Genomic DNA, 17,714 nt, shown 5'->3' with positions numbered 1-17,714 from the left:
CTAGGGTCTAGGCCTGAAATGTCAGCCTTCCTGCTCCTATGATGCTGCTTGGCCTGCTGTGTTCATCCAGCTCTACACCTTGTTATCTCAGATTCTCCAGCATCTGCAGTTCCTACTATCTCTAGTATAATCCTGGATTGTTTTCACTCCTGGGATCCGATGTGCCTTCCTCTTTTGCTCTGCTCTCCCTTCGGGCTCTCAGGCACCTGACCTCAGCTCTTCGGTTCCCTGGTGCAGTGTGACCTGTGCTGTCATCTCTTGTTAACCACATCATGCGAATGCATGAAACCAAATTCGAACATTTCCAAGTTCACTGGCGAATGATTTTGAACCTGAGTCTAAAACCTTGAAGCATATGCAGCTTTTCCATGCAAGAGACCCTTTGAAACATGATTTCCAACCAAGGTAGATGACAAAGGCATCACTGTTTAAGATATTCATTACAATTGACACCTTTGATTCCTCCAGTTCGTCAGTATCTGTATCTTTAACTTTCTCTTGATATTTAGAATACAACTGGTGAACGATGAGCTCAGCATCCTCTCATGGAATAAGGAAAGAACTTGCATTTATAAAGCACCTTTCATAATCTCAGAAAGGCCCAAGCCATTTTATAGCATTTTAGTTATTCATGGGTGTTACTGGCTATATCAGCATTTATTGTCCATCCCTAATTACTCAGAGGGCAGTTAAGACTCAACCACATTGCTGTGGGTCTGGAGTCAGATGTAGGCCAGACCAGATAATGACAGCACATTCCCTTCACCAAACGGCATTCATGGACAAGATGAGTCGTTTCAGCAATCAACAATAGTTTCATGGTCATCATTAAATTTATTGAATTTAAGTGCCACCATCTTTGTTGAACCCAGGTCTCCAGGACTTTACCTGGCTCTCTGGGTTAGTAGTGTAGTGATAATAGTGTATGTACTGTTGTACTGTGGGAAATGCAGCCACCACGCCCTCTGTTGGTGAGGCTGATCTCACAACCTTTCAGCAGTATACTCATAAACCAGAACTGGTTTCCTGATATCATGCTGTTCAATCTTAATTTCCTATTATTCCTGTTATTAATCAATTGGCTACTTGCCTTTCCACTGAGCCAGTTAACCTTGTTGTCCAGTGACAAATTATGAAGTATAATTCATCCTAGTTAACAAAACCTATGTACAACTTGTAGTGCGATATTAACTATCAAAATTTCTGCTGCAGTTTTGATCATTTTCTTTCTCTTTCTAGATTGATGGCTTAGAGGAATTTGATGTCAGACGAATGCAAAAGTATTGCAAAACAGTTTTCTCTCTGGTTCCCTGAGTGGGATGAGTAATGAAATGTCAGCAAAAACGAATTCCTTTATCAATAGGTGTTTCGTTTGGTTTTTTGCTCTTGGTGCCACATTAAAGAGTTTTTCATTTGATGTGACCTTTGGCACTAATAGAGGAATCGTCTGAAACAGAATATTTCAAAGAGTGAAGTCATTATTCCTCCTTGTCAGTCTCACAGATAAGGTTGGACCCAAGGTGCATTAACACATGCTGATTTTTGTTGGAACATTGATCCTACAAGTAGCGTCATTGAGGGACTTGTATGTTGGAGATTTGGTAGTGTCTCTATCTCCTGAGCTATGTCACAGTATGTCTGAACAGATTGACTAAAATAGTTATAAGTAACATTGTTAAACATTGAGACTTAAAATGAGTATGCCAAGGCGTACAAGGCTATGGGCCAAGCACTGGAAATTGGGATTAGAATAGTTAGGTGGTTGTTTTCAACCAGCACAGACATGATGGGCTGAGTGGCCTTTTTTGTGATGTAGACCTTATGGTTCTATGATTCTATGAGTACTCAGCTTTTTATTAATAATTGCCATGGAGTTTAGATCATTATAACTTAATTGTACCGAAATATCCTTTTCTGTGCTTTGTTCAATTGCATACTGCAAGATTATTGTATGGTTTAACCACACCAAATATACAAAATAAAATGTTAAAGGCAAAGATCCGACACTCTATAAACATAAAATTACATTGACCTGCTAGAACCAAAAGAGCCAAGTATGCACACTGCAGCTTCTTTATCCAATGGTCCCTCGAAGCAATGAGAACATTCCTTGTCAAAAACCTGTGCATCAAACCTGTTACCGTAGAGAGGTTGTTACACTGCAGCTTCCACACAGCTGCTGACTGAGCATGAGATACTCCGGCTCTTAGTGCTGGCCACAAGCTCAATGGAAGGTTTATATCCACTCGGCCATGATGTGATCTCAGGTGAAAACAACAAATGCTGGAGATCACAGCGGGTCAGGCAGTATCCATGGAGAGAGAGCAAGCTAATGTTTCAAGGCTAGATGACTCTTCATCAGAGCTGATGTGAAATGTGGAGGGGACAGCATTTATGTTGTAGTGTTGGGGGGCTGGAGTTCTGGGGTAGAAAGGATACTGAGAGAGCTGATTAAGTGATCGGAAATGTGAGAATGCCAGAACAATGTTATGTCCAAAAGCCAAACTGGCAAGGACAGACAGTCCTACAGGGGTGGGGAGAGGGGAGAGAGGACATGGTAACAGAGAATGTAACAAGTAAAGCTGAAAGAAAGGGAAGGAATGGGAGTGTGTTCACAGCCTAAAGGTGTTGAATTCAATATTAAGTCCTGTAGGCTGTAAAGTGCCTAGTCTGAAGATGAGATGTTGTTCCTCCAGTTTGCGCTGTGATTCACTGGAACACTGCACTATGCCGAGGACAAACACAGGGGCATTTGAGCAAGGCACTGTGTTAAAATGACCGGCTACAAGAAGGGAAGCTTTACATTCTCTGTCACCATGTCCTCTGTCCCCTCCCCCTATCCCAGTGGGACTGTCTGTCCTTTCCAGTCGGGCAGGTAGACACACCATTGTTCTGCCATTCACACATTCCGATCACCTCACCTGAATTATAAATATCCTTTCTCTACCAGCACTCTAACCCCACCACCACCATATCACCACTTCCCAACCCACACCACCCCCCCACCACTACACACATAACTATAACATAAATGCTGCACCCTCCACACTTCATGTCAGCTCTGATGAAGAGTCATCTAAATTTGAAACATTATTTTGCTCTCTCTCCATGGATGCTGTCTGACCTGCTGTGATCTCCAGCGTTTGTTGTTTTCAGTACAGATTGCAGCATCTGCAGTAATTTGCTCCTACATAGGAGGGTATTTGTAATCAGCAAAGTTCTATAACTGCAAATGAATAAAAACCCAGTTAATATGTTCTGATGCTGTTGGTTAATGGGTAAGCAATAGCTAAGCCATCTGGAAAATGTCCTTATTCTTCCTTTTGTCTCATCGAATCTTTTCCATCTAGCTCAGCAAACATCTGGACCATGAGTTAACTAAAACATTGCAACTTCATCGATATAATGCCCCCCCACACTCCCTGCACTTCTTAAATCCTGAAATCACGTGTGTTTTACACAGCCACAAATGTAAATAAAATCCAGCATAGTATATTAGAAGTTCTTATGTTTGAGCTGGAGAATTACATCAATCATAATGATTCAAGAAAAGTTGAATCAAGTTAGTGTTAAAGTTAAAACATTGAGGCATGTAGATGGAATTATAACAGAGCTCATTGTGATCCAACTGAATGACAGCACAGACTCAGGGTCAAGGGACTGAATGGTCTTTTTCTGCCATTATTGTCTAACAAGAAAGAGTGATAATTAAAGAAAAAATTCTCTACTTAGATTAACTACAAGAACGTTAAAGGCATGAGTTTTGTGTTACAACAGATCCAGCTAATCTTAAGCATCCGCGATTGAATTTAACAATGATCACCCATGAGACAGATGTGCAGTATAGTCGATGGAATGACAATGCCCAGGACCAGGTCACTATCAGCATTTCGGCAATAGAAGCATCAGGCTGTAAAAGGTAAGGCTGGTTTCAAAAGATTATTCCAGAGCTCAGAGTGTGCTTAGAAGGTAATAATTTATCGACATGCAATACAAATCATTTTCCTCCAAATATCCGTGTCTGTCAGAAATTTCAGTTGAAAGTTTAAGTTGAGGACCTCAGCACTAATCCAAGTTTGTTATTTTAATCAGTAACATTATGAAGCTGAAACGGTGCACTGTAAAAGTGTGAGGTAATGCACTTTGGAAGAAGCCACAAGAGAAGGGAGTTTTCAATGAATGTTAGGACACTAGGAAGCTCAGAGGAACACAGGGATTTTGGGCTCATCCACAAGTCCCCGAAGGTGGTGTGACAGGTTAATAAGGACTCTTGCCTTAATCAGTCGTGGCATAGATTAATAACACAGGGAGATTATGTTGGAACTGAACAGAACATTGGTCAGGCCACAGCGCAGTTCTGGTTGCCACACTATAGGAAGGACGTGATTACACTGGAGGGAGTGTAGAGGAGATTCACCAGAATGTTGTCTGGGATGGAGCAGTTTACCTTTGGGACTGGATAACTCAATTGTTTTCTTTACCTGTGACTTTGGTAACAGTGGGATTCAAACCCACAACTTAATGGAGACTTGAGCTTAAATCCAGAGCCTTAGACTGCTCAGCCACACTACCACAAAGAACAGATCCTTACTTGTACATTGCCCAGCTCAGATATAACATATGCACCCTGTCAGGGAATTGAACCCTGGTCTCCTGCATTACAAGCAGGGTCACTAGCCAACACACTTATGAGGGGCTGCTTGAGGTTGTTGGCTCGCTTGCCGAGCTGGCCGTTTATTGTACAGACGTTGCGCATCAGTGCGGCCTCTGAAGAAGCAATGTTGTTCGACTCTGCTTGGAATTCATACTGTCCGGTCTGTTAAGTTGGGTTGTGTTATTTCCAGTTCTTTTTTGTATGGTTTGTAGATGGGATTAGTGTAGATGGGTCAGTGCAAACTTAATGAGCCAAAGGGCCTGTTCTGTTGTGTATGACTCAATGACTGTCTGATTCTTATTGTGGAGTTATGATTGTACAAGCCAGCTAAACTGTTTTATCTTTAAAAATGTGCAATCATTTGGTAAGATCTCAAAAATGTTACTTCTAATTCTTAGATTTGTTGTTTTTATTTATTTGTGTGTTTGTTTATTTATTTATTGTTTTTCCTTGAGGAGGTACTGAGCAAGGGAGACAGAGGAGAGCCAGTAGATGTGTCTTGTTTGTATTTCCAAAAGGCCTTTGACAAGGTACTGCACAGGAGACAGCTGAATAAGAATCCATGGTGTTTGGGGCATGGATAGAGGATTGGTTGGCTGGCAAAAGGCAGGGAGTGGGGAAAAAGGGGTGTTTTTCAGGATGGCAGACAGTGACTACGTAAGTTCCGCAGGGGTCCGTGTTGGGTCCATAACTATTCACGTTATACATTAATGATCAGGACAAAGGAACTGAGGGCATTGTTGCTAAGTTTACAGATGACACAAAGATAGGTGGAGGGGCAGGTAGTGTTGTGGAAATGGGAAGGCTGCAGACGGACTTGGACATACTAGGAGAGTGGGCAAAGAAGTGGCAGATGGAATACAATATGGGAAATTGTGAGGCTGTACATTTTGGTAGGAAGAATAGAGGCATAGACTATTTTCCAAATCAGGAAAGGCTTTGGAAATCTGAAGCACAAAGTAGCTTAGAAATCATAGATCAGGATTCTTTTAAGGTTAACATGCAGGTTCATCGAGTCATTGAGCTGTATGGCCCTTCAAGCCAACTCATCTATGCCGACCGGATATTCTAAATTAACCCAGTCCCATTTGCCAGCGTTTGGTCCATTAAACCCTTCCAATTCATATACCCATCCAGATGCTTTTTAAATGTTGTAATTGTACCAGCCTCCACCACTTCCTCTGGCAGCTCATTCCATACATGTACCACATTCTGTGTGAAATAGTTGCCCCTTAGGTCCCTTTTAAATCTTTCCCCTCTCACCTTAAACCTATGCCTCTCTAGTTTTGGACTCCCCTACCCTGGGGAAAAGACCTTGGCTATTCATCCTATCCATACCCCTCATGATTTTATAAACCTCTATAAGGTCATCCCTCAGCTCCGATGCTCCAGGGAAAATAGCCCCAGCCTATTCAGCCTCTCCCTATAGCTCAAACCCTTCAAACCCTGCAACATCCTTGTAAATCTTTTCTGAGCCCTTTCAAGTTTCACAACATCCTTCCTATATGATGGTGACCAGAATTGAACATGGTATTCCAAAAGTGGCCTAACCAATGTCCTGTATAGCCGCAACATGACTTCCCAACTCCTGTACTCAATGCACTGACCAATAAAAGCAAGTATACCAAACACCTTAGATAACAAGGTGTAGAGCTGGATGAACACAGCAGGCCAAGCAGCATCATAGGAGCAGGAAAGCTGACGTTTCGGGCATAGACCCTTCTTCAGAAATGGGGGAGGGGAAGGGGATTCTGAAATAAATAGGGAGAGAGGGGAAGGTGGATAGAAGATGGATAGAGGAGAAGATAGATGGAGAGGAGACAGACAGGTCAAAGAGGCGGGAATGGAGCCAGTAAAGGTGAGTGTAGGTGGGGAGTTAGGGAGGGGATAGGTCAGTCCAGCGACGATGGACAGGTCAAGGAGGCGGGATGAGGCTAGTAGGTAGGAGATGGAGGTGGGGCTTGAGGTGGGAGGAGGGGTTAGGTGGGAGGAAGGACAGGTTAGGGAGGCGGGGACAAGCTGGGCTGGTTTTGGTATGCGGTAGGGGGAGGGGAGATTTTGAAGCTGGTGAAGTCCACATTGATACCATTGGGCTGTAGGGTTCCCAAGCGAAATATGAGGTGCTGTTCCTGCAACCTTCGGGTGGCATCGTTGTGGCACTGCAGGAGGCCCAGGATGGCCATGTCGTCTGAGGAATGGGAGGGGGAGTTGAAATGGTTCACGACTGGGAGGTGCAGTTATTTAGTGCGAACCGAGAGTAGGTGTTCCGCAAAGCGGTCCCCAAGCCTTCGCTTGGTTTTCCCGATGTAGAGGAGGCCACAATGGGAACAGTGGATACAGTATACCATATTAGCAGATGTGCAGGTGAACATCTGCTTGATGTGGAAAGTCTTCTTGGGGCCTGAGATGTGGGTGGCAGGGGAGGTGTAGGGGCAGGTGTAGCACTTCCTGCGGTTGCAGGGAAAAGTGCCGGGTGTGGTGAGGCTGGAGGGGAGTGTGGAGCGAGCAAGGGAGTCATGGAGAGAGTGGTCCCGGTGGAAAGCAGATAAGGGTGGGGAGGGAAAAATGTCTTTGGTGGTGGGGTTGGATTGCAGATGGCAGAAGTGTCGGAGGATGATGCGTTGGATCCAGAGGTTGGTGGGGTGGTACGTGAGGACGAGGGGGATTTTGTTTTGGTTGTTATTGCGAGGAGGGGGTGTGAGGGATGAGTTGCGGGAAATGCGAGAGACACGGTCAAGGGCGTTCTCGACCACTGAGGGGGGGAAGTTGCGGTCCTTGAAAAACGAGGACACCTGAGTTGTTCAGGAGTGGAATGCCTCATCCTGGGAGCAGATGCGGCGGAAGTGAAGGAATTGGGAATAGGGGATGGCATTTTTGCAGGAAGATGGGTGGGAGGAGGTGTATTCTAGGTAGTTGTGGGAGTCGGTGGGCTTGAAATGGATATCAGTTTCCAGGTGGTTGCCAGAGATGGAAACAGAGAGGTCCAGGAAGGAGAGAGAGGTATCAGAGATGGTCCAGGTGAACTTAAGGTTGGGGTGGAAGGTGTTGGTGAAGTGGATGGGAACCCTGCAGCCCAATGGTATCAATGTGGACTACACAAGCTTCAAAATCTCCCCTCCACCAACCGCATCCCAAAACCAGCCCAGCTTGTCCCCGCCTCCCTAACCTGTCCTTCCTCCCACCTATCCCCTCCTCCCACCTCAAGCCCCACCCCCATCCCCCACCTACTAGCCTCATCCCGCCCCCTTGACCTGTCTGTCTTTCCTGGACTAACCTATCCCCTCCCTAACTCCCCACCTACACTCACCTTTACTGGCACCATCCCCGCCTCTTTGACCTGTCTGTCTCCTCTCCACCTATCCTCTCCTCTATCCATCTTCTTTCCACATCCCCCTCTCTCCCTATTTATTTCAGAATCCCCTTCTCCTCCCCCATTTCTGAAGAAGGGTCTAGGCCCGAAACGTCAGCTTTCCTGCTCCTCTGATGCTGCTTGGCCTGCTGTGTTCATTCAGCTCTACACCTTGTTGTCTCAGATTCTCCAGCATCTGCAGTTCCTACTATCTCTGATACCAAACACCTTCTTCACTATCCTGTCTACCTGCGACTCCACTTCCAAGGAACTATGAACGTGCATCCCTTGTTCAGCAACACTCCCCAGGGCCTCACCATTAAGAGTATGAGTCCAGCCCTGATTTGCCTTTCCAAAATGCAGCACTTCACATTTACCAGTTGGCAGTTAGGAAGGCTGTGTCTGCATGGGTTTCCATCAGGTGCTCCATTTTCCTCCCACAGTCCAAAGATGTGCAGGCTAGGTGGATTGACCATACTAAATTGCCCGTAGTATCTAGGGATGTGCAGATTAGGTGTGTTAACCATGGGAAATGTACGGTTATAGGGACAGCGTAGGGCGATGGGATGGGATAGGTCTGGGTGGGATGGTCTTCTCAGTATGGACTTGTTGGGCTGAATGGCCTGTTTCCACACTGTAGGGATTACATGATAATACTGAAAATGTATTAGCACTTTGAAGCTGTAGCGATTGGAACCGGGTCGACCTTATGGACTATGAGGTCCTTGATTGAGATTGTTAACCTGGGCCAATCAGGAAGTCCTGGCTGACCAGTATATGCAGGGGATTTAGAATCTCCTCAGTTCAGGCTTCTCACAGCTAGATAAATGCCCGATCCCTCACAAAGCTGGTGGGAGGGCTGGCCTTTACGAAGCTGGGCATGAGCCACACCTACCTGGAGTTGTGACTGGATGAGGATTCCCAGAAGTACATTACAATTAAACCCATAAGGGCTTACAGCAATATTCAAGGCTGCTATCTGGGGTGTAATCAGTCTGTGCCCTTTTCCAATGGACCATGGAGAATATTTTACAAGGGCTACCCCAGATAGTCATTTACCTGAATGATGCGCTAATAACAGGGAAGACCAGTTATTAATAAATAATAAAGAGCGCTTGGAGAAATTGGAAATAGTGCTTAAACATTTCTCCCAGGCAGATGTACACCTTAGGAGGGAAAATGCGAGTACCAGGCATCCCAAGTGACCTACTTGGGTCACAGAGTCAACAAAACCGGGTTGCACCCATGGGAGGATAAAGTGAGCGCGATCAAAGCAGCCCTGGCTCCCATTGTCTGTACCGGAGCTTAGTTTTTTACCTTGGGTTAGTGAATTATTACAGAAAATTCATACATAACCTGGCCTCCATCTTGGCACCCTTACACCTGCTACTGAAAAAGGGTCAGCCTTGGAAATGGTCACGTGGCCAAGAAGTAGCCTTTAGGGAAGTGAAAAAGCAGCTATCGTCATCGAATGTGTTGGCCCATTACGAACAGAAGCAAGGGGTACTGCTGACATGTGAGACCTGTCCATACGATATCGGGGTAATGTTGGCTCACTGGTAGACCAATGGAGAGGAACACCCAATAGCCTATGCTTCCTAAACTTTGGCTAATGCTGAATGCAAATGTGCCTGGATAGAGCAGGAAGGTTTGGATGTCATCTTTCATGTGAGGAAGTTCCACCAGTTCCTTTACAGACAGGAACTTGTCATAGTAACAGATCATAAACCCCAGCTAGGGCTACTGAAGGAAGACAAGGTGGTGCTGCCTATAGCTTCTGGCCGAATTCAGCATTGGGCCCTTATTCTCAATGAGTACAAGTACAAGCTGGAACACCGTCCAGGAAGCCAAGTGGCTCATGCGGATGTCCTGAGCCACCTCCCACTGGCAGGTACTCCACCGGTGGTGCCTGCCCTGGAAGAGTCTGTACTGGTTTAAACTTTCAGGACACCCTTCTGGTCACAGCTGACAATATCTGACTGTGGACACAAAAATGTTCCCTAGCAAAACTAAAACAGCTAGTGCTAATGGGAGAGACAGAAGGGCCATCGCAAACAGGACTGAAACCTTTTTGGACCCGGTGAGACCACATCACTGTAGAGTTCAGTATGTTACTTTGGGGAGTAAGGGTGATTGTCCTGAGTAAAGATCGTGGCCAATTACTGGCTGAACTCCACCAGGGTCATCCAGGGGTTTCCAAGATGAAGATGTTAGCAAGAATTTATGTCTGGTGGCCAGGGTTGGATGCCAACATAGCTGCTTTGGTGGGGCAGTGCCCCGGGTGCCAACAAGGACAAAAATTGCCACCAGCAGCGGCCCCATGTTCATGGGAATGGCTAGGTAAACCCTGGACACAGTTACATGTTGACAATGCTGGTCCTTTCATGGGCTCAATGTCCCTGATCATTGTGGATGCCCATTCAAAGTGGTTGGACATGCATAAAGTCCATTTGGGAAACTCAAGGATGACAATTGAGAAGCTGCGAGCATTGTTTGTGATGCACAGACACCGGGAAGTATTGGTCACAGAACAATGAGACGTCATTTACCAGCAGGGAATATGGATATTTCCTGAAGTCAAATGGCATGTGTCGCATAAGGACAGCTACATACCATCCATTGTCCAATGGTCTGATGGAAAGAGTGTCCAAACATTGAAGGCAGGCTTAAAGAAGCAGCCTACAGCATCACTCAATTCCAAACTGCCCCAGTTCCTGTTCGATTACAGGAACAACAGTGACAGCAAAGCTGCTGATGGGGAGAAGACTCTGCACCAGGTTAAACCTGAAACTCCCAGACCTATGGAGGACAGGGTGAAACAACATCAGGAATACCAATGCTGGCCACGTGCCTTCTCTGAGTGAGAGAACCATGGGAATGGCCCTGTATGGGTACGAGGCGAGGTTGACGCGAGGTCAGGTCCTGTCACTTACAAAGTTCGGATAGGTGAGGCGGTCCTGAACATACAGGTGGATCACCTGAAAGCTGTTACCTCACAAACAGGGCAGGAGCAAAACATACCTGTCAGAAACCGTAGGTAGTCCCCTTCCGTCTGAGATGGATGCAGCCTCGATACCACTGCCACCAGAAGAAGAGGTGGTAACTCTGCCGAGATGCTCCAGACACAAGAGCAGGGTTACAGCCCGTGTCAGAGTCCGAGCCAGAGGAACCGGACCTGGGGCGAAAATGTCACAGGAAAAGCTACAAGAGAAAGACCAGGACCTGGGGGGAGGGGGGGAGGAGGGATATAGTGATTGGAACCAAGAGGACCTTGTGGACTATGAGACCCCTCATTGGGTTTGTAAACCTGGGCCAATCAGGAAAGCCCTGGCTGGCCACTACAACGTGGAGATTTGGAGTCTTCTCCGTTCAGGGGAGTGACTGTGAGCTGGCTGACCCCAGTCTACTGTGCACAACTAAATAAAGGGTGACTTGGTGATGGGGTACCAGCCTCTGTGTGGTTATTTCAGAATCAGATAAAAATATCTGCACATGCAAGAAATCTAAAACAATACTGAGCACTAATGAACTTCAACTCACTAGCTGTCGTATGCAGGAACGTAGAGTTGAGGTTAAAGTTAGATCAGCCATGATCTTATTGAATAGCAGAGCAGATTCAAAGGGCTGAGTGGCCTCATTTTGTTCCTTAACACGTTGGTACATTTGTACTCAGTTCACAGTTGTTGAAATCCAGCATTATGCTTTAACTTGACAGCTGTTTATAAATGTGTTTGTGAATGTAACATTAGGTCCTGATCCACTTTCTCCTGTAATTTCAGAGAGTGGTCAAGGAAACCTATAAAGAAGCAGTGAGAATTGATGGAATTAGCAATTAATGATCTTCCCCATTATGCTCTGTTACTGAGGCTTGGTATATATATCTGTGTCAAAAGACACAAGCTGAATCGAAGGAGATTTTTTTTAATAACAGCTCCCCAGAACTGCCAGCCAATTAAGAGTTATCATGTTGCAAGATTGTGTTACTGTGTCCTCGTGTGTAGATAACCGTTGCTTCAACAGTCTTGCTGATACTTGTAATTCTGACCTTTAAACATTTAGCACATGTTTGTTTGTTTCTTATTTCAGGATTTACAATAAATTGTGCACCGGAAAACTAGGCATTGTGATGAAAGTACTTGGAGGAATTGCTGTGTTTTGGATCAACTTCATCATTGGTTATGTGACAGGTTACTACGTCCACAAGTGCAAGTAGAAACCTGAATAATTCCTTCTGTTCCACCTGAGAAATTGTTCGATACTCTTTCTGGAGTGATCCCCAGAGTAGCTACTGTTTGAATACTGTATAATGAGAGAATCAATCTGAAAAACATCCATCATATAAATTTACTGGAGTACACTATTGTTGAATGTTGGACATGAAATTAAACTCTGATGTAGTTTTTTTCTCTCTAAAAAGAACAAGTTGTTCCGATGGGAGTGTGTTGAGGAAGACAAGTGCACGGTAGGGTATGCTATCAGCAGCTCAGTAACATTGCCATATCACATCACAGCCATATAAAACCCACGGCACACAGATTGACTCCAATTGCCTTTCTTTTTTAAAAACATTCAAATTAAGTTCCTTTTTGTCTAATGCACCATGCAATTTTACCAAAACAAATACTGGGGGCAAAAACAGAAATTGCTGGAGAAATGCAGTAGGTCTGGCAGCATCTGTGGAGAGAAACGCAGGGCTAATGTTTTGAGTTCAGTCACCCTTCTTTCAGAACTGGGGATGCTCAAAATATGAAATGAAAGCAGAAAATGCAGGAAGTGCTCAAGAGGTCTGGCAACGTCCATCAAATGAAACACAGGGTCAATGTTTTAGGCCGACAACCCTTCATCAGAGCTGGCTACCACTCCCGTACCTGAACTATTAATTCTGTGTCTGCCTCCTCCAATGTTGCCTCTTTGATGAATACATTCAGTATTCCATTTTAAATGTTTGGATGTGTTACTGAGCCATATGCACCAGGTAACGCCATGGTCTGAATCCTGGGGCCAAACAGGTTTCAACATCTTTAACATTTGGGAAGCAAATTCTTTGATGTTTTTACGGCTTTCCTCCAACCCCCACCCCACCCCACCCCACCCCTACCCACTCCCAATCGCTGCCCAATGACACCCTCCTAAAATTGTGTAGGCAATGGGTGAGGAAGCAATCAGTCTGTAACATCCTCCAAGTTGTTATGATCATCCAGTGAACGCTGTGTCTCTGACACTAGGAGCTATGCCTGTACAACTATATTCCAGGGTGGGTTAGGAAAGGCCTGTCAGGAAAGAAGGGGACAACGTTAGCTGAAAATACCCTTAGTAATAGTTGACTTCCCAGTTATCATTCCTCAATAAACTAAAACCTCACCAGCCGAAAAAGACTGCTGAGCGTGGAGGTTCGAGGGTCAGATTCTGTACAGGAATGCAAGCGGTCAATGTATTCGCTGATACTGTTGATCAAATGCCAGAGCACTTTGTACTTGACCCGAGTGTAGTGCATACAAACTTTCCGTCTCCAACTGGTCAATGTCCCAATCCATTCACAAATTGTCCAAAACCTGTCCCCCATCTCCAAATGCATTGTCACCTTGGGCACAGGAGTGCAACAGTTGAGGGTCAACATTGTGTTAAAAATAGTGTTACTACTCTTCAGTGAAGAGTTACACCATCCGACTTAGTAAGGGATACTAAAGCACCCGTTCAATAACTGTTTTAACCAAAGAAAATATGCCATTGTAAATGTCTGTTCCCAAATGCTTCACTTCTGACAGGGAGTCTTGCCAGCTGACATCACATGCCAGGTCATTTACTCAACATTTGGTTTAACTTAATTGATGGTAGGTAAAACATGTATCACGCACACTAGAAATTGAAGCTTCTCACCTCAAACAAAAGCCAGAAAATGCCCCATCCTTTACAGAGACAGATTCATGTCTCACACACATGGTAATGTATATGCTGATGGATGTAAGATTTTAGACCTGATTTTCTCCAGAATCTGCAAGCAGCAAAGAACCTCAACCAGGGCCAGGTTCCAACTTTGTGCGCCCAAAATGTGTTGTGCCAAATTCTCCAAGATGTTTTTGGGACCAGAAGGAAGTTATACATCAGATATATTTGTGCCACACCTAAATAGAATAACTATTAAAATCAAATCTCACACCAACTGCTCTGAGTTTTAATGAAACTTTCCCAGAGCAGGCACCTCACCAATTTAAAATGGCCCTCTGACAGACTGGAAGGTCTCGTGTGCTGTGTTTCTGTAAATAAAGCTGACGTTGTATCTCTTGGCAGTAAACTGTTCTCTACTTGTTCATTCCAGACTATTTATTCGCCTGTATGTTTTTGACTTTTTGTTGAAGTATTGATTAAAACTTCATTACCATGCAATGTTAACAATTCCCAATGCAGTGTAAGTTCCAGATCACAATGTTTTGATGCTGTGACTTATTTAGCTGTTCTCTTTCTGATGATTGTATCAGGCGATGGTTTACAATTCAGGAGAGACTGCCCTTTTCTGGCATCAATACCCAAAGACCCACATTTATTTATAATGCAAACCACTCATGTTGAAGAGACCTGTCTACCAGCAGCTCCAGTTCACTGCAGATCTAGTGAGCAAGACACTTGTTTTTTTAAAAGTCTGTTTTACAGATTTCAGTCTCTGTGAAAAATCCATCCCATGGAAGATTGATGCTGTGTGAGACTATAATTGATGAGTGAGGAGTGAGAATAATCTTGCAGATTCCAGTATAATCCTCAATGGAGGGAGACGGTCAATGCTTCAGGGCCAATTCTCCTGCTCAGAGCTGGGTGTGGTGGGGTTTGTGACAATGTTGTTTCATTTCCTTGGGGAGTTTGAGTGTTGATCAAAATGTTTTGCTGTGATAATTACTGGTTTGTTAAGACAATAATGTGGACTAGGTGTTAAATTGATTCACAACGTGGAGGGAAGGAGGTGGTGGCCAAAGCTGGGAATTAAGATGGTCTAGAGAGAGTTCAAGACTGAGGCAGGCGGGGGGTGGGGGGGCTGTGGTGGGGGCGCTTGAGCTGTCCTGTCTCCTGTCTGACTACATTCAAGGCTACAAATTAAATATAAGCATTTAAGCATTCTCATAATAAGAGAATCATAGGAAGGCATTTTCCTATTGCACCTCCAGCAAATGTTTGTTGTGCAGTGTGACATTGTTAGCAAGTTGATCTCACCTGATCAGATAGAATCAGATGCTGCAGGATCCTAAAACATACTGAGTTTCAACATGGGTACTTTACCATTCCTTAGGAGGGCTGTTTAGTATTTTTAAAGGGATGTAGCCAGTTAAAGGTAAATTACCACATTTTGGGATATGTGGACTCAAGGCCATTAATGCATTCAGTGTATATTTCAGCACTTGCAAAGATTATCTGTGTAACAAACGTGCATGGACAGATTCTGTGTCTAACTGATATACTTGGAGTCAGGAGTCTGATGTGAGAAAGTAATGGAATGTGGAACACACCATTAGCAATTCTGATGCCCCAAGTACAGGTGGAGCAGGAGTGGGGTAAGATTGGTTCTCCTGCTATTTTTGGACAGGAGTCTGTCAGACAGGAGGCAGAGGAGGAATGTCTGACAGCATTGATAAACCCATTGGCAATGCCAATCATTTGGTACATGCTAACAGCAGATGGCATTGCAGAAAGTGGCACGACTCCACACCAGTCTGTCTCCTGATCTAGGTCCTGTTTACAAGTTATTGCCGGAGAGGTGGAAGGATACTGAGCAATTGGTTGAAAGCTGCCTCTGGAGTATCCTGACCTGTTACTGCAAAATTGGTGGGTGCACCAAATAACTCATTATGTCACAACACTTGGCACAAGGTCTTCTGATCAACTGAGGAAGTTGGGCAAATGTCTAAATTTAACGATAAGGAGGTTAATGTTGGTGTAATTAATGTAGCTGGCAACAATGGGAAAACTAAACAGGTGCTGACTGGGCATAGGCATCTTCATTCATTTTCTGATCTGTTTTGTGTAATTAATCAGAAAATCTATTGAATGTCTTCATATCTAATTCATAGCACAAATCATTCCCAACCTTCTAAACAAACAAACATTAATTCTTAATTAGTAGAATTTACTTTGTAGAATTTGTCCTACAATGTTCAATTCCACACCAGCAGCTCTTAGGATCACTTTTTGGAGTAATTCCATTCTTTATGTAGGGCATGAAAAAATAATTATTTGATTTCAGAAGGAATCTTCAACAATATTTTGATCTATTTACAGAAGAATAATGAGGAGAATCCTAGCTGATCTGATTGCATACCAACAATGTAGATTCCCTATGGCATCAGCATCATTTTTGTTATATTCATTCATAGGATGAGGGCATCGCTGGCTAGGCCAGTGTTTATTGCCCATCCCTAATTGCCCAGGGGGCATTTAAGAGTCAATCACATTGCTGTGGGTCTGGAGTCACATGTAGGTGAGGATGGCAAGTTTCTTTCCCTAAAGGATATCAGTGAGCCAGATGGTTTGTTTCTGACAACTGGCAATGGAGTCATGATTATCATCATCAGACTCTTATTTCCAGGTTACTGTTGAATCCAAATTCTACCATCTGCCATGGTAGGATTTAAACCCCATGTCCCAGAACATTACCTTCGTCTCTGGTTTAAAAGTCTAGCAATAATACCACTGGCCATTGCCTCCCCTCATTGTTAACCTACTCTCTGCACAAACTAGAACCAATGATCAAGGTGACCAATTCCCAATAGTCATACAACAAAAGGTCTGTTTTAATGACTTAGGACCCTAGCCACATGTTCCAATGTGATCACATAAAAATATTCTTTCAGTTCAAGGTCTTTCAGCAGTTTTGGCTAGTTCCAGTGTTTGATAGTAAATGTCACTCCGCTCTTGTGTCAGCCATGGGTGTCACAGTCTCGAGCTCCTAGGTTCAATCCCCACTCCAGGACTCCAGCATGGAAAGTGGATGCTGCCACTCCAGGGCTATGCTTCACTGTCAGAGCTGACATCTCTCAGGTGAGACATTAAACCAAGGCTCCCCTGATCTGGCAGATGTAAAAGATCCCATGGCACTACATGGATTAAAAATTGCAAGGGAACATTCCCTGGTTACCAGATCAATCAGTCACCATCAGAAGAACAGATTACAGAGCCATTATGACATGGTGAGTTGTGGGAGCTTGCTGTGTACAAAATCAGCTGCCCTGATTCCTACTTTATAACAGAGATCATACTTCAAAACTACATCATTGGCTGTTTGGTGGACGTGACAAACACTACATAAATGTAATCTTTTTCCAAGAGTAGGGATGTCAAAACAGGAAAAACTAATGACACAGAGTCAGCGTGACCCTAAGGTTAATCACAAACAGTTCGAAGGGACATTATATTCTTGCAACACTCAAACAGGGTATTTTGGATAGAGATGGGGTTGGAGAGGAAGTGTTTGTTTTCCATTCTGCCAGACTGCGATTTGGGGATTCTGCCACCAGGGAGCACCGTTTAGGAGCTGGAGCCAAATCTTTCAGAACTGAAATTGGGAAATATTTCCACACATTGTAACGGATTTAGTTTGTCAGGAATGTCTGCCCTAATTTATGTCTGACTCTGTCAAATAATTTCAATGACATGACTTGCTACCATATCGGGTATGTTTATTAAGTACAACAATGAATGACCTTAGGCAGTAATTAAGAGATAAATACA

At 44.3% G+C, this 17,714-nt stretch overlaps 1 protein-coding gene across 1 annotated transcript in view; it reads left to right on the top strand.

The window, feature by feature from the left end:
• smim1 (small integral membrane protein 1) overlaps positions 1-14,295 on the top strand; it is a 19,838-nt gene extending 5,543 nt beyond the window's left edge. Inside the window, exons 2-3 of the mRNA XM_020522097.2 lie at positions 3,778-3,919; positions 12,090-14,295. Of these exons, the coding sequence (XP_020377686.1) occupies positions 3,816-3,919; positions 12,090-12,216 (231 nt within the window). The 5' untranslated portion in view covers positions 3,778-3,815 and the 3' untranslated portion in view covers positions 12,217-14,295. The remainder of the gene's footprint in view (positions 1-3,777; positions 3,920-12,089) is intronic.
• Positions 14,296-17,714: the final 3,419 nt, after the last annotated feature.

The sequence above is a fragment of the Rhincodon typus genome, chromosome 31, assembly GCF_021869965.1.
Source record: "Rhincodon typus isolate 14 chromosome 31, sRhiTyp1.1, whole genome shotgun sequence".
Taxonomy (NCBI): Eukaryota; Metazoa; Chordata; class Chondrichthyes; order Orectolobiformes; family Rhincodontidae; genus Rhincodon; species Rhincodon typus.
This window is presented reverse-complemented; position numbering and strand designations above follow the sequence as displayed.